The following is a 24,379-nucleotide window of genomic DNA, read 5'->3' as shown; positions in this document are numbered from 1 at the left end:
CAGCAGAAACACATGAAATGCTGAGAAAAAGTGTAGCAAAAAACACAATGAAAACTGCTGCAGGAAAAAAACGCAGTGTGTTTTTAGCTGCGATTCGCTACATGGGTCCTTAGACTTTCAGAGTATTTCCTAGGTAAATAGCTGATGGCCTGCGCTTTGGACAGACTGGCACGAGGCCGGCACCTGGGCACCCAGTGAATAGGCTGTGGCATTGGGGTGAGCCCTGTGGCCTCCTCAGTTCTTACAAAGCACAGCGACGGCCGTGTGACCAATGACTGTGACGTCACCGGTGGAGCTGATACACAGCGAACGCTGCCGCCACTAGAAACAGCCGATCTGCAGGAGTCCCCGTGGTCAGACCTCTGCAGATTTCCAACTGATGGTTTATCCTAATAGGCCAGCAAGTAAATCCTGTAACGCTGACTTCGGCTGACATGACATGTAGGCATCAGAAGAGGGGTCATGTAGTGTCCATGTCCTGCTAAGGGGGTTGCATGGCTTCACTGTAGAGAGCAGTGGGGTCAGGCTTAGCTAATAGATTATTTTATATCTTCAAAGTCTTATTGTACATGTCAGATTAGCTGCAAGAAAGTCAAAGCTTATAAACCACTCACCACATAGATGCCGCCGTGCTGACCGTCATGGATCTTGTTGTGTCTGACAATAGGGCAGCTGTTTGTGCGGATCTGAATGCCCGCTAATGCATTGCCTGTAGACAGAGGCCGGTAAATCAATACACACAATATATTGTGTGTATTATATTATATTCTGTGCATTATATTATAATATAATGTACACAATATGATACACACAATATAATATAATACACACCATATAATATAATACACACAATATAATATAATGCACAAAATATAATACACACAATATAATATAATACAATACACACAATATAATACAGTATAATACAAATATAATACAATACACAATATACTGTATTATATTGTGTGTATTATATTATATATTATATTGTGTATTATATTATATTGTGTATTATATATTATATTGTGTGTATAATATATTGTGTGTATTATATTATATTGTGTGTATTATAGTGTATAATATAATACACACATTATAACATAATACACACCATATACTATAATACACACATTATAACATAATACACACCATATACTATAATACACACAATATAACATAATACACACCATATACTATAATACACACAATATAATATAATGCACACCATATAGTATAATATAAAATGCAAGACAAGCGACATCAGCAAGCAACGCTGCTTACCATATATGTCATTTTCTTCTATAAGGCCTCGTCCGTCACCAAAGATATACACACCACCTTGGTTTCCATTAAAAATTGCATTTCCCCTGTAAAAAAAAAAAGGAATAAAGAACGGTAAGGTCAAAGGGTCCAATAAAGCCGTGACCTGTAAGAATCTTGTGCTAAAAGTTACTCATCCAGTTTCTAATAGGACGACCTCTCTTTAGATTAGAGCGAGAGGGCCGAACACTGCAAGGAGGGGGAATTAGGAATTTCTTGGTACCAGACCAGTACCAAGGAATAGCTTAAAGGGGATGTCCAGGAGTAAGAGATCGTGTTGGTTTCTCACACAGCCATGATGCAGCTCAGTCCTATTGAAACAAATGGGACGGTGCTGCCATTCCAAGGACAGCCGGGCTGTAGAGGCCGAAGCACCAACTCTGACTCCTTCATAAATGGCTGAACAGCCCTGGTCAGATAGAAGCGGTAAAGATCCTTGAATTCAGTATCTGCACCAGCTCACTAGTCCTCTATGCGGTGCACACCCGTCTATGGGCGTACAAGCTTGGGAATGTGAATATAAAGCAGCGTCCGTCCGTCCGTCCGTCCGTCCGTCCACTGCCAAGTCTCCCTATATTAGGACAGGCATTTATCAGCAAGACATCGCTGATGTGAAGAGGGAAATGCTAATCCCCAGATAAGACCAGTACACCACCTGTATACGGACAGACTCACCGTATGGTTGGGTCACTATTTGAGGTAATCCAAACGCCAGCAAAATTGTTTGCATAGATTTTATTCTCCAGGAACTGCCCTCTCCCTTTTTCGTGGACATAGATCCCTCCAGTCTGGCCATGGTGGATTTCACATCTGACCACGGTGGGATTGGCGTAGGCCTTCACCTCGAAGCCGGCTATTCGATTTCTATGGATGTTGCAGCTTTCAAAGTAGCCCTGGAATCAGAATGGCGGTTTTCAATATCGTAAAGTTCATTCTACTTCATAAAAGGTTTATACATAGTGAGGGGACTCCGACTCTACCATAGGGTTACAGAAAACCTCTGTACATAATAGGATATTGATGAGCTATCCTTAGGTGCAGAAGGCGGCAGGAAAGAATGTAAAGGAGAAGCTGCAAAGAAGAATATGCAGAGAAAATAAATATGTATTGTGCGTAGGGCTGGGAGATTAATGGAAAAAGAACCAAAAATCAACCAGGATAACCAATGTGAACTTGTCCACGTTTGATATTGCAATATTTGCAAGGTTCTACAAGCAGTTTCATTCGGACTGAACACGTCTGAAACAGAACAGCTACCGTATTTTTCGGACTATAAGACGCACTTTTTTTCCCAAAATTTTGGGGGAAAAGAAGGGTGCGTCTTATAGTCTGAATGTGGCACCTGGCATCCGCTGTAATAGAGAGGCGGAAGCCGGCAAGTGATAGACACCGGGGCCTGAGACATCGCTGCGCTCCTCTGCCCTGCATGAAGCCGGCAGCGGCGATGCTATTCCGCTCCTCCGTCCCCCCGCCGCTGGCTTCATGCAGGGCAGGGCAGCGATGTCTCAGGCCCCGGCGTCTATCCCTCGCCGGCATCCACCTCTCTAGTACAGCGGATGCCGGGTCAGTATCAGCGGCCCCTTCTCCCCCGGGGCCGGTCCCCACCGGCGCGCCATACCTGTAAAGTTGCAGGCCGGCTCCTGCGCGGCGATATCGCAGGAGCTGACCTGTTCGGGTGACAGCCGGGAGCCTAATGAGGCTCCCGGGCCTGTCACTGCTATATATTAGTATTGCGGCTGGTCTCTATGACCAGCCGCCGTAATACTAATAGACAGAATGTCCCATAGACGACAATACAGTTGTATTGCCGTCTATGGGACTTGCAATCAAGTGACCGCAGGTTCAAGCCCCCGGGGGGAATAAAATAGTAGTAAAAAAAAAAAAAAAAAAAAAAAAAAAAAAGCTTTAAAAATATATAATAAAAATATGAAATAAATAAAAGTTCTAAATCACCTCCTGTTTTTTTTTTCAATACAAGGTGATCTAAGAAATAGATATCCCCCAAAATGGTATAACTAAAAAAAGTACACCTGGCCCCGCAAAAAAAAACGCTCTATGCATCCCCGTACAGCTGCAGGGTCACCTGTCAATGTGGCCTTGCAGCTGTTGCAAAACTACAACTCCCATATATTAAATATTTTACCAGTTTTTGCTTCAAATTTTTTTTTCCCTATTTTCCTCCTCTAAAACCTGGGTGCATCTTATAGTCCGAAAAATATGGTATATACTATGGGGTGATGGGCCTCAGCAGGTCCCAGGATGCATAGATGCAAGTGTCACAATGCTGCGTGACCCATGTGACTGCTGAGGCCCAATCACAGGTGTGCCCAATGCGTGCTCATATTGTGAACAGGGAATGATCAAAAAGAGACAACATTAATCGTAACAGAGGTAAAATGCCTGATTACTCTATGCCATAGTGTATAATACAATCCATAAGGAATAATGATTTATAACAAGTAAGGAGATGTTCACACGGCAGCGCACTGATGATTCTGCCTCACAATCTGCTCCAAATTCTGCCTTAAATCCGCCCGCACTCATTACAATGGGAGGTGGATTCAGACTTTTTTCCCTGTCGCTGGTTATTACTCCTGAGAACTCCCATTCAAATGAACAGAAGGCAGAAAAATCCTCCCAGGCTCAGAATTTGACACAAAATACTCCTTGGCAGATTCTGCAATGCCAAAAAATTCTGCTCCTAAATACCTGAAGGAGAATGTTTCAGCTTCTGCAAATTCCGCCGCGTGACCCCTAACCCAGGATACCAACCACTTACCATGCCGTGGTCAAACGTGAAGACCCCAACGTCCCGGCCGTGGTGAATATGATTTCGCCTAATGATTGGATTGCCGTGATTTTTAACCCATATACCAGCTAGAGCGTTATTGGAGATCTCGTTGTCTTCGTAAATCCCCTAAAGAAAAAGAAAATGCGTCAAAAAAAATAAATTCAATAAAAAGAGCATAAGGAAAGCTTTACTGCGCAGCGGTTACCTCCGCGTGATCCGTGATATACAGGCCGACGTTTTCGCAGTCACTGATGTTACAGTGTTTGATGGTGGGACAAGCGCCCTGGCCGCTCACACAGACGGCCGAGCCAACTGCAAGGCGGGAAAAGGAGGCGACAAGGTTACTAATAGCACGGACACAAGGATGTCAGGAGAGGTGCAGGTAACGGGGCGCAGGACACTTACCTGTACAAGTGCTGCGAATGATACAGTGATCGATGACCGGACTGCAATTCACTGTGATCTCTAAGCAATGGTGGGCATTGTGGTGCTGGGCGGACTTGTCATCAGGATTAAACTGGAAAAAAAAAAAATATATATGTTCAGACATCTATTAGTATACTACTGTACATGGGACTGCTCTAAATATAGTCATACAACAATTCTATGTACGTATGTATGTAAGTGATACACGCAGATATACAACTAGAATGGTGCTCAGCGCCATCAATGGAGATAGTTACTCTAGAAGTCAACGTCCAATCCTTGAACAGGTCTTACAACATGACTTAGGATAGAATCCTGAGCCTCCTCCAAAATGAAAGGCCCCCGCCATCTGCAGGTTGATGTGTCTTGTCTTGCATTTCAGGCTACTGGTCGGCTAGGTCTAAGAGATGGCACCAGTACACACTGATATATGCAATACCTCTTACTTTTCTTCAAGTTTTAGGCTTACCTACACGACTGTGTCACTTGTCATTGTGCCATCTGGATTACCGGCTAGCACAGTAATTCACTCTTCCCTATGGCCCCATACACACAACCGTGTATTATTGCATTGAGCCCGGGGACAAGTCCTGTTTATCTGCAGTTGGGGCTCATTTATTGCAATGTATGTGAGACTCTGACAGCACACCAACATGCTCGGACGTTTTTACAAGGACTCATACCTGAGGACGTTTGTGTGCATGTAGCCTTAGAAGATAACAAAATTGTTTTTTTTGCAAAAAGTTCTCAGATGAGCCATGGCGTAATGCTAGGTATCACTTTCTGGAGTCAGACATCTGGAAACTCTTAGGAAACTGCAGCACCTTTCTACTACAGTACATGGGGCCGGCCGCAGCACCAGGGAGCCTTGGAATTCACCTGCTAATAACTTTGTGAAATGAAGGTGCCACGCAATGCAAAACAGATCCCAAAATAAAAAAAAGAATCTTACCCTGATTGTCATGTACCCGACGTAAGCGTCTTCTGAGCCTTCCATGAAAACAAACGTGGAGTCTCTAGTGTTTTCGATGATCACTTTGTCAGCAACTTTTCCTGGTGCTGTTGAGACCAACATGAAAATCATCATATTAAAGATTGTGTGCTTCTGGCAATAGACACTGCATGGCCGCTTTATAGGAGACCATAGAGCGGTATATCGGCCCTCCTGTGGGTGTCGCATCGGTAGAAATGTGTTCTATAATAATCATATACTGCCCCTCCCATCCGCAGAGACCTGGATCCATCTGACCAGGTGACATTGCTCCTTTGTGGTGTCTTGTCAGTTTTTGCTGTGAACAGCAATGGCCCATGTACGGCCCATCCGTGCCAAGTAACAATGAACTGGGCGTGCAGAAACCTTAGTTGGCGCCCCGGTGTTGTATTCGGCCGTCCATCACCTGTTGGCGGACTTGATTTTACCCTGTATCACGTATCTTATGTCTGTACAGGTTACACTATACATCTATCTACAACCTGCTACGGTCTTAAGACTTCCCATTGTCAACCATATCTGTAATAATTCTGCAGAATCAGGTGAGCCCTTCCAGAAAACTCTGCACATTCTGCTGACTTGCATTCTTGGAGGTGTTAACTTTTCCCCGGACGACCTACAGAAGCCCACGTGTGCCGCCATACATGAGACCGCTCTATGCAAGAGTACTATTGCTATAACATATGAAGCCATAACACCTTACCTGCACCGATCATAGTAATAGGAGACTCTATGTAGATCCATTCATCTGTGTAGATGCCAGAATGCACAAAGATGAGTCCATCGAAGTGCGCCTCCTGAACCCCACCTAACGCATCTTCTATTGTGTCGTAATACTAGGCAAAGGGAAAAACAAAAATCACTGAACCCCCATCCAAACACCACGTTGGCACATACGCAGACAGATACTCACCAACATATTTTCCCTGCCTTTATATCGGGTTGGGTTGCTGTAAAAATGTTCTGCAAAACCTGGTTTAACGTGCGCTCCTTTATACTGAAAGGGAAATCCACACATCAGTCATCTGTGATAGCCGGACAGACAAGGTGACGTTATTCTACAGGGCACCCAGCAATTCTACAAACGTGTTTTGATCTTTGAGGGTTCAGGTGCAGAGACCCCCCCCACACACACACTGTTCAATAAAGAAAAGAGGCGGAGCCTAGTGGCCCTTGGTCTCTCCTCGGTGCATTGTACGGATTCATAAACAATCCATATACAGCGGAGCATTACTGCTCCTTTGCAATACTGGGGGTCCCATGGGGGTCTCAGCACCCGGACTCATCTACCACAACTTGTGCGCTCATGACATTTCAATTTAACTTGTTAGGGGGAGAAAAAAAACACACACAAAAAAAAAAAAAAAAACCTCAGCCCCCAGTTCCCCGTTCTCCAGATCAGTCGGTGTCTGAGTACCCCCTATCCTATGGGGATAAAGGGGAGCTCTCACAGAACCAGCCAAGCGTTTAGAAAAACTAAAATCACAAACTTATTTTACGTTCACATCTGAAAAAAAGTGTTGACGAAAAGAATAAAACACAATCTACAGGTAAGCGGCGCCGCCACATCTGTAACAGCCCATACTAAGAAATTAAAGGGATCCTATCTTTAGAATCCCTTTTTTTCTAACACGTAGGTATGGCCATAAGAAAGGCTATTCCTCTCCTACCTTTAGATGTCTTCTCCGCGCCGCGGTTCGGTAGCTATTCAGTTTTCCGTCTTTATGCAAATGAGTTCTCTCGCAGCACTGGGGGACAGGTCCCAGCGCTCAAACAGCACTGGAGGCGGCCCCAATGCTGCGAGAAAACTCTCCAAGCGCCACCCTCATCTTCTTCAGGAAGAAGCCTCTATGCGCCATTTTCCGGCCTGGCTTTCAATCTTCTACGCATGCACAATCGGCTCTGCCAGCGGGCAGAGGAGACTGCACCTGCGCAGTCATTTTTTAGTTGCCACTTACACGAGCTCTTGTAGTAAGGGGCCATTAAAAAATGGTTGCGCGCAGGTGCAGTCGGCTCTGCCCACTGGCAGAGCCGATTGAAAGCCAGGCTGGAAGACGACGTGTAGAGGCCGGTTCCTGAAGAAGATGGAGGTGGCGCTGGAGAGTTCTCTCGCAGCATTGGGGACGAGAGAACTCATTTGCATAAAGACGGAAAATGGAATATCTACTGAATGGCGGCACGGAGAAGACATCTAAAAGGTAAGAGAAGAACAGCCTTTCTTAAGTGTTCCTATGTGTTAGTTCGAAAAAAAAGTGATTCTAATGAGAGGATCCTTTAAAATGAGATCAATAAAACAATTCATTCTGCAAAAAATACGTCCTTATACAACTAAATCAGCCAAATGAGCAGCACTTTACACGGAGGTGGCGGAGCGAAGTTACTGATCTTCTCTCCATTCACGTGAATAGGATTGGGCCACAGTGACCACGTACCACAACCATCTATCCGTTATTTGTCATACAGGTAGAGTGCGTGGTGTTAGCCGCTATTGGTGCAATACTAGACAACAATGGGACCGGGTAACAAATCCATTCAGAGGTGTAGACTAACCACAAGAAACATCTTCGGGTCGGCCAAAATATACGCAGTGATTTCTAATAAGTGACCAAAAGAAGAAATGGACAAGCTACAGATTGTGAGCGCAAGTCGCTCTAAGTATGGCCGTACATCCAGAGGAATCCCTCACTGACACGTCTGTGTGCGCCCAACCACCATCACAACCCTCACTGACACGTCTGTGTGCGCCCAACCACCATCACAACCTGAAAACCTGCGGTCTCGGGCTTCCACCTCTTCCTAGCGAATTTCTTTACAAGCCAGAATATAAACTTTGTATTCACGTAGATGCAACGGCACGGCGGTAATACTTAGAATATTCCCATAAACCGTCCACCTAATCCCTTACATCAATTGGCAGGATATAAGAATGAAGAAAGTATCTGACCCCCGACTATCCGGCTTCTTCACGTTCTCTGACCTTATCAATTCCTTCACGCACTTGAAGATTCCCTTCAGAGTTGATATGGAGACATTCAACAGGCCTAAATGGTGTCTTATCTGCTCATCTCGATAATCGGTGGATTCTACAAAAACATTGTGCTGGTAATTCTGTTGCTTGTGCAGAGTATGACGGGGTGTCATCTCAGGTGTCGCATGTTCATGGACAATTATAAAGGTGACTGGTGTCAGTCTAGCAAGAGTACAAGTCCCCTCTCCCCATGGGGGTGACCACATACTAGATATACATCTCTGGGCAATATGCATGCTTTCTGAAGCTAGACTAAGCAATAGCTTTAGCTAAAGAGTCGCTGCACGGGGGGTTTTGCGCACCACTTATCCCCCATCTCTAGGTCTCTTTGGGGTCCGGTGCTCTGTATCAGACACCCCTGACTATCCTTGACTAGTTGTGCTCTGGACAACCCTTTCTTCCCTCTGTGAACCATCTGTCACCATCTTGTAAGGGGGCAGGAATCTTTTTTCCACTTTACCTGACCTTACATTAGAGTTACTTGGCAGACCTAAGCGAATATTCTGCTCCTCTGTAGGAAGGGTACTGGTACGCAATGGGACTTTGGATTTACATTCAAATTTTCCTTTTACCCAGTTACAAACATACCACTTGCTTGGTCTCCCTGTCAGGTTTAGCTCTGACCATGGGAGGGTCACCCAACCTGCTATGGGAATTGGAAAAAAGTGATTATTAGTGACGTTCAGTCACTGAACTCCAACATACATTATAGAAACAGGAGTCCTATAAAGAAAACCTCATGTAGATGGAGAGAGCTAAATAAAGCCTAGTCTGCAGCACCAGGACTGTGAGTAGATCCAACAGTCTCTGGGTTTTCATCCAAGTTATCAGTTGACACCTGATGGTGTTTAATCAGTTTACTGTCCCATTCTTCTTCTTCTTTTAGAACTTCATGTATTGAGCCCACAGGTGGCATCACCAGCGCTGGGATCACCAATGGGCACCACATCTCTTCAGTCCTCTTCTGGGCAGGTCACTAAGATGGTTCCACATCAACTTTCCTTTTAGTTTGACAGGTCAATGTTGTCAGAAGCACTTGGAAGGGACCATCAAACCCTGGACCAAAGCTCTCCCGTATCTCTTCACCACCACCCAGTCTCCTGGCTTTAGGGAATGTGTTCCCAAGTATTCAATTTGGATCTAGAAGAAAACTGTATAGTGAAGTGAGCTCTACTATCACTCTCGATGGTCTCAGGGATCCCCATACTTGCACACTACTTCAACAGCTTATCTGCACTGGCTTTCTGTACCATATATGCTTCAGGCCATCCTAAAAAGAGGTCAGCACACACAAGCACGTACTCATACCTTCCCACCTTTGGTAACTGTATATAGACAACCTGCAATCTCTGAAACAGGTACAAGGGCTTTGGCTTTGTGTTCCTGAGGAACATTTACTCTTTGGCCCATATTATGCCTAGCACATGTTATGCAGGCTTGCACCTGGCTGCAGTTGTGCTAAAACCTGCAGCTACCCATCGTTTGTTCCCCAGGTCACGCATGGCTGTTTCCGAGTGGTGCACTTGAGGATGAGCTGCCTACGCCATCATTGGGAACAACGCTCTTGGTAAACATACTCTCTCACCACTGGCCATCAGGCCTTGCTCACCTTGCTGCTCACAAGTCTTCTTTTCTTCTGCACCAGTTTGATCCTGCAATGTTTTTAGAACCTGAAGAGAGAGCTGAGACACTTCCTCTGGTATGGTGACCACCAGTGCTGGGGCACGTTCCCTAGACTTTTCTGCAGCTAGTTTTGGCATCTGCCTTTGTAGTACCTCTACTTTCTTTTGTATCAGCCTTAGTATGTGCCTTGACCCTTGACTATACCCACCTGTGCGGGGAGAGGTAAGGCCTCCATCAGTTCCTGAACAGCCTGGGAATCCAGCTGATCAGATGGGCTCCAGGGTCTGTACAACATATTTGGGTTTTGTCTAAAGGTGGGTGGGGACTGTATTAGGTCAGCTAGGTGCCGCACCACCTTCTCTAAAAAATGTTGCCGTCGATGGTTTGCCTGCTGCAGCATTTCAGCAGCTCTTAAGCTGTCCTGCTGCTGAACTTGTTCCTCGCACCGTGCCTGTGATTGTTCTGGCATCTCAGCAGTTTGCTGGTAAGGCATATAATGAGCGTGTTGTTGGCATTGATGATCCGCCTGCTCTGGTTTTTCGGCAGCTCTCCAGTTGGCCTGGCACTGAAGTTGTTCTTCGCACCATGCCTGTAATTGTTCCGGCATCTCAGTAGCTTGCTGGGACACCATATAATGAGTGTGTTGTTGGCTTCGATGATCCCCCTCAGCTCTGCTTGGGGAGAACTCCATTTCTGGCTCCTTCATAGCTGTCGTTTGTGACAAATTAGATTTTCTTTTTCCAGGCATGTTTACAACTGACAAACTGCCAATTTGGATTAAAGGTGTTTGCCCATGTCAGTTTGTCTGCACTGCTGGGACCAGATCAGATAATATGCAAATGCATGTACACTGAGGGTTAGAGTGTGTTTACACAGAGAGATAACAGCTCTGGCTGAGATAAGCTGCTGCAAGAGCAGTGTAATATAGTATGTGAACATAAATTCATAACAGTCGTGAAGCCATGTCATTTACAGGGATAAAATTTATAATATTAGTACGATAGGATTCAGACTATCTAATGTAATTAAATTTAGCTTTCTCGAGCTCCCACACACTCCACAAGTACAAACAAATCAGTGACTTTAGTAAAGACACAAAACATTGCCAATCAGAGCAGCAGACAAAAGAAATGAGAGAGCTTATAATATGGAATAAAAATAAAAAATAATTTTTTTTTTATTGTGGCCACTGGTCTCCCAAATCCATTTACCATACCACATCTGTTCAACTAATCAGACACCTACTCAATCCTAAGCAAATACAACATTTATGGACAATATACATGAGTCTACCACACACTTTCTTGCATATCAGCCTTCCTTCATTCCGTCACTCATAAATTCCTTAACATGTTCATTATAAAACAACATAAAAAATATTACAAAACAGACTTGTGAGTGACTTCTAATTCACTGAACAATGGATTCTCTGCTATATAAGTGTACACAAACCTCTAGCTTAGGCCTTCTATTATATACAGTGCACTATATTGAGGAGGGGGAGGGGCTATCAGCAAACACCTCTGAAATCTTCAATCAATAACCAACTTGCTTTTTTCCATTCCACTTTTCAACATGCAAATATCCATCTTTTCACATCCTATCATCACCTATGTTGCTGTTTTGGTGCTTCCATTTGCCCAACAGTGCACCCCTTCAATACATCAGCACCCTCACTGGCTCTCATCTCTATAGCTGGACATCCTTCCTATTCCTAGGATCAGCCTTAGGGCCCGTTCACACGGGCACAGAGGCGGCGAATTATGGCGCGGAATCCACATCATAATCCGCCCCCTCACAATGGTGGTCTATGGAGACCGCTAGCGTTCTTTTTTCGGCTAGCGGGCTGCCCTTTCTTCGTGGCAGCACTCTCCGGACTAGGCCTATTCATGTGGGCCTACACCGGACCGGAGTGCTGAGACTGTCGGAAGTCGCAGCAGGCGGATTTTGGCCATATTCTGACGTGGCTTCACGTGACAGAATATGGCCAAAATCCACCCGTACGCCCCCCGTGTGAACTAAGCCTTACACTGCCGAGGTAAACCCTCTATGATTTGCCTAATCTTCTGTGTCGAACCTCAAAGGGTACAAACTGTACCGATACCTCTCAGGCCTTCTATGCTTAACAACACACTACTTGTAGTAGACCCTCCATTAATCACTGGATGACCGGAGATATCTTTTTTGAAGGCTACGTCTTGCCTTAAACCCACAAGAAGATTTCTTTCGGCACATAAGTGTTAACTACTTACAAGGAAACCATACACTAGTCCCGGGCTACTAGTCTCTCCCCTAGAACTTAAGAGATAGCGGTGGCCTGATCTTTTCTTAACTTTCCACAGATTCCAACACAAACTAAATGGGATGCAGAGTCTTCAAATACGGATACTTCATGAACAGGGTTCTTAAAAAGACCAGAGGATTTACATTTCATACAACTCACCCGGTATCCAGAGAGGCCACATGGACAGGGAGAAGTGGAAATCGTAAGAATAATCCTTATTACCTTGGCAGCTGCTTTTGTACCATGTTCCAACTTTTCCGTGTCCTGTGTCCTCTCTGTGTGTTTTTTTTCCGGATACGTAGTAATTGACCTCTGGCCCCACGTTGGGCACCAGTTTCTGTAGCGCAACTCGCTCTAAGTATCACCGTATTGAAGTCCAAATTGTTAAAGACATGTCAGCATAGGCTAGAGACACACACACAATACACTCAGCTGTGTGTGTGTAAATGGTGGTTCTACTTTAATGAGTACAATGTAGCGGTATAAAACACATTGCATAGGCAGGAGGAGGTGTGGCTAGTATAATTAGCATAACGTGATTGGTGAAGAAGTTGTAACAATAGTTCAAGATAAAAAATGTGCTTTATGTAAAAGATGGACCCGATGCCCTTCATTTCCACCCAATTCTTGTCCCAACACAAGCGTTCAGGTTCCTACCAGTTGCTGGAAACTCTCCTTCCATGGATTTGGATGCTCGTACTCTTCAGGGTTAATCTGATAGAATTTGCCAGGTTCTGGGTGCATCAGGGGACGCGTGAACTCAAACACTTCCATGTATAATCGTTTCCTGCAAATAGAATGGCTGGGTTTAGTCTGGGCTGCCGAACCATCCGAAACGGCTCCGAAGTAACACATAAAACTAGTGCAAGAGGAGCATCACTGGGGGAGTATGTATACATGGACTGGGAACAGGGGAAGAATATGCAAATCTGTCTTCCATGATGTAATTAGGAAGTCAGGTGCCTCAGTTATGCAGCCCAATAGAGGGCGCTCCCTTTAACATCATGGAAGACAGACTGGCCCATCCTCAGTGAGCGCCCTCTGTTGCATGACTGAGGCACTGACTTCCTAATTACATTATGGAAGACAGATTTGCATATTCTTCCCATGTTAGCTTGCACAGTGGAGCGCTAATGGCTTAAGACTCCACACACCTAAATGGTGGTCTCTCCCTATGGAGAGACGATATCCCCCTATACATGTTCTGGGGGTATAACACGTATACATGTACTGGGGGTATATATATTACATGTCCATATAGAAGTGACATTTACCCACCTTGACTGTCACCACTTTGATATAGTTTGCCTTGTTACAATGGAGATCCTTAGCCAAATACACAGGACAGCCATGAACATCATTGGCCAGGTATCATTTAGGTGCAAAAATAAAATCCTCACGGTAAACAAGACTATGGGAGAGTTCGCACAGCGGAAATGAAGGTAGATTTATACCCCAGAATCCGCCTCAAAATCAACACAAGCCCCATTTAGATGAAGTGGACAGATGCAAAACTTTCTGCAAAATTGCAGCATGGGAATCAAACCATTGGGAAATTTGGGACCGTGCTGGAGACCTTGGGGACTTGCATGGCACCCAGTGAGGCAGGGCAAGAGAGTAAAATATCCTTCAATAATAGGAATATTAAAAATGACCATAAAAGAAATGGGGCGTAACCTGTATTGTGATCAATCACATTGTAACGACTGGTCAATAATATCAAATCAGTGGGAGTCTGAAACCTGGGGCCTGTACTGATCAGCTCATACTAGGAGTCATTGGTCACCATATGTCAGCCATGTACCTCATGTAGTGGCCATTCCTAATGTAAGTGAATGGAGGCGCAGCACGGCCACTGCACAATGTATATAGCAGTCTCCCAGCTCCGACCAGTATATAGTTCCAGCATCAGACACTCCCCATATGAGCTGACCAATGGTGGTACCAAGTACAAGTCCTCTTAAATGGAATTCCCCAGCAGCAGGAGTTCTCCTCAGTGCCGGTCTTTATCAAACTTGTTCATTGATCATATCAGCAAAAGAAAATACAAATTCTTCTTGATGGAAAAAGGGGACCGTGCTCTAGCGCCTCCTCTTGTAAGGTAGCTCTCTATAGATCAATGCCCATTTTTTGCAAATCTAGTGGCATGTCGTGGGATTCAAGACAACCATAGACAGCGGTTTCAGGATGAAAAAGCAAATTTTCTAAAGGACTTTAGTACCCCCTTACACCCATGTCTGGGACCTCTCACCTAGCCAAACTAGGACCTTGCTTCATACCGATGCAGGACAATAATAAATGATTTGGCTTATTATTAAGTTTCTGGAAAAACCAGGCATTGATCTATAAGAAGCTACCTTTCAGAGGGTGGCGCTAGAGCAATTTTTCCTCTTTTCCATCAAGGATGATTTATTAGCACATTCTGGCTCATAGGGTCTAAGTCTCTGTACCCATAAAGGTGGCCTAAAAAGGAAATCTCCTTAAGCAGCCAATGGTACCCCCTCTGACCCCCCATCTATAACAACTAGCAAGGAATTATACATAAAACATTAGTCGTCCAAATCATATGTCCTTCCGAGCGTCTCTGGCATCTGCAGGCCACTAAAATAATCCCATGACCGTCTTCTTCTCTTACTTACCATAAAATAGGATCATTAGCCAGTTCACTAAAGCGCTTGCATACACAAGCTGCTCTGCAGAGGTCCTGCTCCAGGAGGTACGAGAAGATCTTCAATACCACCTCATCTGGCAGCTTTTCTTGAAGATACTGTTCTGCCGGCGCTGCTGCGGTATGAAAGGAAGCCAAGTCAGTGGTGAACATCATAGACGGGAGACTCAAAAACATCAGGCGTAAGGAGCAAGAAAACATGAAGGCTCTCACCCAGTGGTCTCAGCGATTGTGGGTAAGAAACCAATAGGTGAGTAACATCACCAGTCCCTCACTGAATGGTCTCAGCAGTCACATGTGGTGCTGGACGTCCGGTAATGTGGACAGGACAAGAACAATCGGATACTGGCAGTGAACAATGGAGCGCTGGGGACAGGTGAGTTACTTTGTGTTTTTTAAGGTTCCAGAGGTGTTTGTCCAATTACTGGTAAAGCCCTTTACGTTATAAGATTGTACAACCTTAGAGCCGCAGGGGTTGGTTATCTGCTTCATCTAGTCATGCAGTCATCACCATAAATTATACCAGGGGCGGCTGGCTGCTAGGTAGGGTATCAGGCCCATGCCTGACAATAACAGGGACGTGTCAAATCGCAGTGAAGGTGTGATTAAATAGTGCCGTTACCGATGTCTGCCCACGGTCAGAAGAGCGTCCCTGACAGTCTAGCTGGGCTGTAAGTAACGCTCCCCACCCCCATCCCCACCTAACAGTACTCATCCATAGCCCTGTACTGTCAGAGGGGGCATTCCTTACCGCCCAGTTAGGGTCAGTTCACACGTGAACTGCCTGCGCGGGTTTTGACACAGAAAGAGACGCGGTAAGCCGCGTCTCTCTCTTGTCAAAACCCGCCTGCCGCGACCATCGCTGTCGCGGCTTTCCCCTCCGCTGTCGGCTCAAATGAATGAGCCGACATAGGAGGGAGCTGCCGGGGGCGGAAGCCGTGCGGCTTCCACCTGAAGAAAGGACATGTCCTTTCTTTTCTCCGCTAGCGGCAGCCCGCCGCTAGCGGAAAAAAAAAGCCCGGTGGTCTGCATAGACCACCACTGTAAAGGGGCGGATTTTGAAGCGAAATCCGCTGTCAAAATCCGCCCCTTTGTTCACGTGTGAACTAGCCCTTACACTGTCAGGAACGCCCTTCTGACAGTGGGCAGACATCAGTAACGGCACCAATGCCTCCAGACCCAGGGCATATAACAGGAAAGCTGACATTCAGTGCACATTGGCTTAATAAGACTGCACACACCTAAATGGTGATCTCTCCCTATGGAGAGACGATATCCCCCTATACATGTACTGGGGATATATAACGTATACATGTACTGGGGGTATATATAATACATGTCCATATATAAAACCGCCTGTGCCCGAGGACATGAAAGGTTCTCTCTAAGTGCAATGACTGTATGACCTGATGAAGCTGCTCCTCGCCCCTGTGACTAGTTAAAGTAAATTTGCCAACACCAATCCAAGGTTTTAAGGTTCAAGCAAGGTCATTACTTGAAACTTCATGTACCGGAACTGATTTAGGATGGAAAAACCACTTGTCAGGTTCCTTCTGTACAAATCAGTTCTATAGATTTATTTATTTTGAATGTAGCTTGTGAGCCCATATAGGGATATATGATATAGGGGTCACAATGTACCATTTTTTCCTATCAGTAAGTCTTTGTAACACGCGCCCTTACCAGGCAAATCTTGGGATTTCCCAGATACTCTTGCACGTTTTGCTCTATGGCCAAAATTCTCAGTTGTCGACGTTGAAGCACCCTAAGGAGATAGGAGAGAGGGACAAAGTGTTACTGTAAAGCAAATCTCAGCTAAAACCTAGAAAAGTGGAGTTTACAGTCAAAGGAGACAAAATCTAACAAAAAAAAAAAAAAAGAATCAGTAACTCAATTTTCAGTAAATCAAATATGTAAGTAAGACAAATGCGACCCCGGTACCGTATCCTAAAATACTGCACCAGGTGCATTTACTGACAGCCAGGCACAAATTTATGAAGTCGCATTCTTTTTGCACAAAATTCCTTAAAATGCATAAAAATCCTGTACACCGCATAATGAGGCCGAAATCCATCAGTAACCTCTACTAGAATACTGTGTTATTGACTGGGGGTTTAAGGACAAGACCCCTCACCCCTTTGTGAGTAAACCTGCATAAAAGTGTGGTGAGTAACAAGTAACCTATTGTGTAAGAGAAGAGGCGCGGGGCGACCCCACAAAGGGAGACTTTGCTTTTACTGACCAGGACACTGCAACAAATAAAATCAAGTGTGAAGTAGAAAAGCAAGAGGACAAACACAAGGCCTCGATTCTCCGCGTCCGGGCCGTGATGTAACAGCAGCCTGTGGCCTCTACAGTCAGGTGGTGCGAGGACAAAGCCGCCATAGTCTTCATGGAAGTTACAACAGATCAAGGAGAGGTTACTAAATAATCCGGGGACGCCGGACACAGATCTACAGGCTGACGAATGTGCGACTAGAACTTACAAATCATGGAGACACATTGTATAGACTGTGTACCAGCAAAGGAACAATTACACTGAAATATATACTGACCCGACACCCCCCGATATACTGTCAGTGTGAGACCAGACAGCGGCTGAGAAATCTGACATATACTTAGGCTCCGTTCCCACAGAGTAACGCGCCGCTCATTTACACACGTATACACGTGTCAGAGCACTTCAAAACAGATTCCATTGATTTCAATGGGTGCCGGCTTACGAGCGCTAAACATTGAAATCAATGGAATCGGTTTTGAAGTGCAGCGCTCTGACATGTGGACACGTGTCTAAATGAGCGGCGCGTTACTCCATGAAAACGGAGCCTTACACTGTCCAGTCTACATTTACATTAACTATTAGATTATTTCCTTTAAGCCAGAATTTTACCACATAATTTTATCGCTTTGTGGCACAGTTAAGTCCCTTTTTGAGACTCCACACCCACATCTAACTAGTCAAAAAAGGTTTAACCTAACCTAGATGCGTCACGTTTACACCAACATCTGAGCACCAACCCGACTGTCATGTCCATTGCCACCCTAGTAAAAGGCTCTGGCAGGTCCAGCACTACATTAGTATAAAACATTGATAGGTCCAGGGCTACATTAATAAAAAATAAAAAGCTCTGGCCAGTCCAACACTACATTAGTATAAAACATTGGTAGGTCCAGGGCTACATTAATAAAAAGCTCTAGTAGGTACAGTACAACGTTGGTAAAAAGCTCTAGTAGGTCCAGTACTACATTAGTATACAGCATTGCAGGTCCAGGGCTACATTAATAAAAAATAAAAAGCTCTGGCCAGTCCAACACTACATTAGTATAAAACATTGGTAGGTCCAGTACTACATTAATAAAAAGCTCTAGTAGGTACAGTACAACGTTGGTAAAAAGCTCTAGTAGGTCCGGCACTACATTAGTAAAAAGTTCTAGAAGGTCCAGCACTACATTGGTAAAAAGCTCTAGTAGGTCCGGCACTACATTAGTAAAAAGTTCTAGTAGGTCTAGTACTACATTGGTAAAAAGCTCTAGTAGGTTCAGTACTACATTAGTAAAAAGCTCTGGTAGGTCTAGTACTACATTGTTAGATCCAACACTACCCTGGTACACAGCACTGACAGGGTAAAATAGCAACCCAGGCTATTAGAATAATCCCACCATGACGGGCGCTCATTCTCATTCCATATAGACTTTATGGGAGATCGTATAGAACCACTGGACTTTGCAGTGTCAGTCTCGTATCTGTTAAGGACTGTCCAACAAGGACCTACAATTGGGGGAACACCCCGGTGGTCACACAGACTGAAATCTCACACACAATAACACACGGCAGATTTTCATGCACCAATTTTAAAGAGGACCTTCCACCATTTTGCCCACAGGCAGTTCTATATACTGCCGGAAAGCTGACAGTGCGGTGAGTTCAGCACACTATCGGCTTTCCCAAAGTGGGCCCGGTGTGAAGAGCTTACGGTCCGGTACCGTAGCTCTTCTATGGTCAGAAGGGAGTTTCTGACACTCAGTCAGAGACGTCCTTCTTCACAGCACAGCCAATCGCGCTGTACAGTGTGAGCGGGGAGGAATGCCCCCTCCCTCTGCTCGCAGTACTCATCCATAGACGAGCATTATCAGGGAGGGAGGGGGCGTTCCTCCCCGCTCACACTGTACAGCGTGATTGGCTGTGCTGTGAAGAAGGACATCTCTGACTGAGTGTCAGAAACTCCCTTCTGACCATAGAAGAGCTACGGTACCGGACCGTAAGCTCTTCACACTGGGCCCACATTGGGAAAGCCAATAGTGTGCTGAACTCACCGCACTGTCAGCTTTCCGGCAATATATAGAACTGCCTGTGGGCAAAATGGCGAAAGGTCCTCTTTAACGACTGAAATTTAGTTTCGTTCATCTGAACGAGTCTCACTGAACCCGTGCGTTTTCTGCCAACCCAATTTAGATAAATGGAACTTATTTTCAGAACAGAAATTTCTGCAACAAAATCCGCAGCGTGTGAATACACGCCAAAGAAGTGACTCGACAATGAATAGCCCCCTATTGGAAGGGGGTGCAGATAAATGGTTAAACTTTGACAATTTAGGAATCGTGGCCGTACCTCCATACTGTTTTTTGTAGGACAAGCCGTTCTTTTAGGGACGAGAGTTTTTCTGCGAAGTTGATATGGACTATTCTGTGCGCCAGGACCTGATTCTTCTGCAACCATGTCTGCAGGCACTTCATCTGAGGAAGAAGAAAAGACATCAGGTTATTACAGGTAACCAGATAAAAACGGGACAAGAAACGCTGCCAAATACAAGGCTCGGCGTACGTCTGTATTAGGGAGAGGTAGGACGGGCCCTGCAAAAGTGTGATGGAAAATTCCAGCACATTTGCTCACTATACAAGTGGGATCGGTTCCAATAACGGAGCAAGGTACTGATGGGAAATCTACGGTCCTGTTGCTTTCTGCCCTCGTAAAGGGCGGTATCCCCATCTTGTATTGCAGTATGTGCCAGCTATGACTGTTATACCTCTAGGACCCTCAGAGTCACATCATCGCTGTGTCCCCCTACCCAGGCCAGGCCACCCCACCGTGCAGGGTACTGCGTGCGGCCCCATACACTAACTGGGCTGTGTTGTAGATCCTGGCTATACCAAGCGCTGCAGCCCCTTCATTCTCCGGATGGGTGGGGGGTTCCAAAGGTCAGACCCTCCCAGATCATAACATGATGATCGCTTTAAAGGGATTAACTCTTTAAAGGGATTTTCTAGGACAAACATACTGATGGCTCATCCTCAGACTGGGTCATCAATATAGGATTGGTGGGGGCCCGACCCATGGGATCCCCACTCACAAACAGCTTGCCTGTGCCGATGACATCACACTCATTGGTCACATGCTACAGCAGCAGCTCAGTCCCATTCAAGTGAACGGGGCTGAGCTGCAAAACCATCCACAACCTCTACAATACGTACCGAGCTGTGCTCGGTATGAAGTACAGGGATTGCAGAGATCACCCGAACCCCCAGGTGACTGAGCCCCTCACGGATTAATAGGCAAGTCCAGGTTAACCCCTTTAGTGCCCTACTATCAGCTCCGGCCACTTGCTTAGCCAAATTTGCCGTTACATCCAGTGCGCTCGTTCATCAGTATTTGCATAACCGTCTGCTAAGTCCAGAAATGAGCCTGTAATTAAACGATCGGAGCAGCGGGAGACGTCTTCATATGAAGAACCATCACAAAGAGCGCGCTGCCAGCGGGATCCGCTAATTCACCAAAGGGCCGCGGACGGCGTCAAGTCGGGAGGATCTTAATTATTAAAACAGAAATACAAACAGGGCGCGCAGGAATACACCGAGATTAAAGGGAATAAAAAAGACGCGGCCTTCTTCATCTTTTCTTTTAATCTAAGTGGGTCCGAAATTCTGTCCCGATGACTTCCCGTATATACTCGAGGATATACGGTACATCATAAGGAGATCTGGCCAAACGGTATTCTACGTAGGGATCTAAATTCTCTTCTTCAGTAACATCGCAGGGGTCGTACCGGACTAGACTGACGTTACACGGCACTATTTTTTAATGCATGCAGGTTTATTAAAAATTATATTATGCCAGTAAACCAGAGCGTTTCGTTCCAAGCCCTTATTCACATGGTCCCATTTTGCGAACATGAGATCTCTTTTTTTTTTTTTTCTAAGTTTTATTTCACCTTTTCTCTCCGCATATTTCATGCGACTAGGGGAACGGCACGGCCCGAACGCAGACGTGAACCGGGACTTAGAGAAACGTGGCTGCTCTTTTCCAAAAACAGCGCCCCCACCTGTTCACAAGTTCTATGGGGCAGCGCGGCGCTATCCAAAAGCTAAGTTCAGTAGTATTCGATGGAATACCTCGCTCCCATAGGAATGCGTGTAAGCGGCCGAACACCAAGGGGTTAAGCGCAGTGAACATTTGATGTGCTTAACCCCTTGGTGTCCGTCCGATTACACGCATTCCTATGGGAGTGAGGTATTCGAATACTTCTCGCTCATCTCTATTCAGTAGCATATACATAAGGGATGTGGCATGGAAGACGGAGAGTGTCCAAAAATAATGGTACGTTTAGGTCAACCCTTTGCTCCGGCGAGCACTGCCCACCCCAGACAGAAAGGAGATATCACTCTGAAAGTAAAGGATCACTCTGATGGCTTCCACATGCTGTTGGTTGTTCTATAGACTCTATAGGGGGCTGTCCTAACAAGCTGCGTACATTACATCCTGGAAAACAGATTTGCATATATTTCCCATAATCCCCCAGTGGAGCAAAAATGGCTTTGTAAGTCTCACACGCCTGCAAAGGTGCCCTCTCCCTAAGGAGTGTTATCCTCCCCTGACCCTATATACTTCTATGGGAAAGGAGAAGGCCATGATCACCGATCTTTGCCTTGATCTAGCAAAGGATCAGGAGTTTGGGGTCCTCGGGCTAGGTTTGGGATTATCGTATAGCTATACTAGAACTATAAACAATCTATAGGAGATGCAGAGGGTTGTCATGGACCCATTTACAATGTAATATGCGTATGTACGTTACAGGGAACACCCCCCTCTGCCAGGTGACTACAGGGACCCCCGCCCATTTACAACATCACACTGTTTTCTGTGTTGTGTATGTAACAGATAAAGCGGATGGCTCGTATATAGTAATGCCGCTATAATTATCCTACGCTCAGCCGCGTTACCTCGGATAATCCCGGCTGCAGTCAATGCCACAAATCCAGGGAAAAACCTGCCGTCTATGATTATAGAAGCTGCGCAGGGAATAGATTCGCTGGTAGATGGGAAAAATGACAAAATATAAACTAGGAAGGCGAGGCGACCGAGGGTGTCATGGAGGTGAGAGGCGCGGGGCTGGTGCCAGCTTATTAACCTCCCGTCTGCTGGATTTCCCTAGGTGTCTATAGACTACAATGAGCAGCCTCCACCCCGCGAGGCCTAACATTTAGGTTTGCAATGACAATATATTTTGTGATACGGTATTCGGGGAAATGTCCAACAACCCCACGTTGCCTCTGAGATTTCTACAGACCCCGAGTGCATAGAAATGCGCAACGTGAGCTGGAAATGCAACTGTAATCCGTTCTGGGGTCACCAGATGGCGACATCTCAGCGCACAAACCGAGGGAGGAGCCAAAATTCCTCTAAGAGGGAGAAAACTTTACTTGTAAAAATAGATAAAATTCGTGAATATTGTCAATATAACAGGATAATACGATCATTTATTGACCGAGTCTACAAAATAATCATCTTTATAATGTTCCAGATCCACGGCAGATATTTGCAAAATTTCCATATCCACCGTCCATGAGACGTTAAAGCGTACTGACACTTATAAAAAAAACTTTACATAAATGAATAGTGCAGGTGAATATAAGAAACTTTGTAATATATCTTATTAAAGAAATAGGTTTCCTTCTCCACTTATCGGGCCAAGTTATATATTACACAGAAGTCTATGGAGAGGGGGAGGCTGTTGGAAAAGAGACAAAAAACTGCTGCTAAACTCTGCTGACTCCTGAGCGAGCCCTTCCGACACTGCAGTATCTTCAAGATATCAATCAGTGCACAGATGAGAAAATAACAATGAATAGCCTCCTCCATCCCCCCTACCCTCTCCATAGACTTCTTGATAAGCTGAATACGGTCGGTCCCAGAGGATATGAAAGGTCTACAGGAGATGTGGATGGGGTATCCAAACCACACCTTGCACGAGGCTACATAGACACATGGGTCCAAATTTCCAACCAGATATGTGGATGGAAAATCTGCACCATTCAAATCTCATCTCGTCCTGAAAAGGGGGGAAAAAAATATCCCAAAGTGGAAATAAACCTGCGGTCTGCAGAACGTCAATGTATGGTGTGGAGCTTCACCATGGATCTTACACTTTGCAATGCATCGGTGGATTTTGCAGCAGTGTAGAATAGGTGCGTGCCCTTAAAGTGGATGACATTGCAACTACAGCCCTACAGGGATACATGAGCAGTAATGTGTGTGACTATACCAGGACGACGGTGGGGACCAGAACAGGGTATTTCCATAAATGTAGATCATGGCGTATTACTAGGACATGTCGATGTTTTTGGATTAAGTTAAATGGATTGTGCAGGGCTTCAGAAACATGGCTGCTTTTTTTCTTTTAAGAAAGTGACCTCATGTCCGTTGGTCACATGGCCACGCTGCAGCTCAGACCCATTCATTGTAAGGGGATAGAGATGTGGCATTCCCGTGTGACCGTAGAAGAAGAAAGCAGCCATGTTCGCACAACCCCTGTAAATAAGAGACCACCTGTAGATCACTGGAGGTTCCATCATTGGGACAGACACCAATAGAGAGAACTAGGCCCCATTTTCCATGTACACACACACACACACACACACACACTACCACTCCATTCATCTCTAGAGAGACTAGCCGAGCGCTGTCCTGTAATCCGGGCTGTGACGTAAATGGAGAGACTGCTGCAAAGAACCCTACAGAATTGGTAAGTGACATGGAATATGTTGTTTAAAACTTGATCTAAATCAAAAGGGGTCACGTCCTGGTGACGGGTGACACTACATATTAAGCATTTACCTAGAAATTTATGAGTCAATTTACTGTTTTTTTCTACCCACCTATGAAACAGATGCCGTCACCTGGCGTCAGACAAAACAAAAGCTGCGACTCCCTTCATGCACTTTGACCTCACATAACTCAGTTTCAACCTCAGACA

General features: G+C 45.3%; 1 protein-coding gene across 2 annotated transcripts in view; it reads right to left on the bottom strand.

The window, feature by feature from the left end:
* The window catches only part of FBXO11 (F-box protein 11), a 59,021-nt gene that overhangs the window by 6,585 nt on the left and 28,057 nt on the right, over positions 1–24,379 (bottom strand). The window contains exons 2-14 of one of the 2 annotated variants that reach the window (XM_075267019.1): positions 19,741–19,865; positions 16,815–16,896; positions 15,103–15,247; positions 13,121–13,250; positions 6,442–6,525; positions 6,232–6,364; positions 5,490–5,596; positions 4,517–4,628; positions 4,317–4,423; positions 4,100–4,237; positions 1,996–2,213; positions 1,282–1,367; positions 615–709 (exon numbers count right to left, since the gene is read on the bottom strand). In XM_075267019.1, the coding sequence (XP_075123120.1) occupies positions 615–709; positions 1,282–1,367; positions 1,996–2,213; positions 4,100–4,237; positions 4,317–4,423; positions 4,517–4,628; positions 5,490–5,596; positions 6,232–6,364; positions 6,442–6,525; positions 13,121–13,250; positions 15,103–15,247; positions 16,815–16,896; positions 19,741–19,865 (1,562 nt within the window). The remainder of the gene's footprint in view (positions 1–614; positions 710–1,281; positions 1,368–1,995; positions 2,214–4,099; positions 4,238–4,316; positions 4,424–4,516; positions 4,629–5,489; positions 5,597–6,231; positions 6,365–6,441; positions 6,526–13,120; positions 13,251–15,102; positions 15,248–16,814; positions 16,897–19,740; positions 19,866–24,379) is intronic. The other variant, XM_075267020.1, reaches the window with a different exon arrangement.

The sequence above is a fragment of the Leptodactylus fuscus genome, chromosome 3, assembly GCF_031893055.1.
Source record: "Leptodactylus fuscus isolate aLepFus1 chromosome 3, aLepFus1.hap2, whole genome shotgun sequence".
Lineage (NCBI taxonomy): Eukaryota > Metazoa > Chordata > Amphibia > Anura > Leptodactylidae > Leptodactylus > Leptodactylus fuscus.
This window is presented reverse-complemented; position numbering and strand designations above follow the sequence as displayed.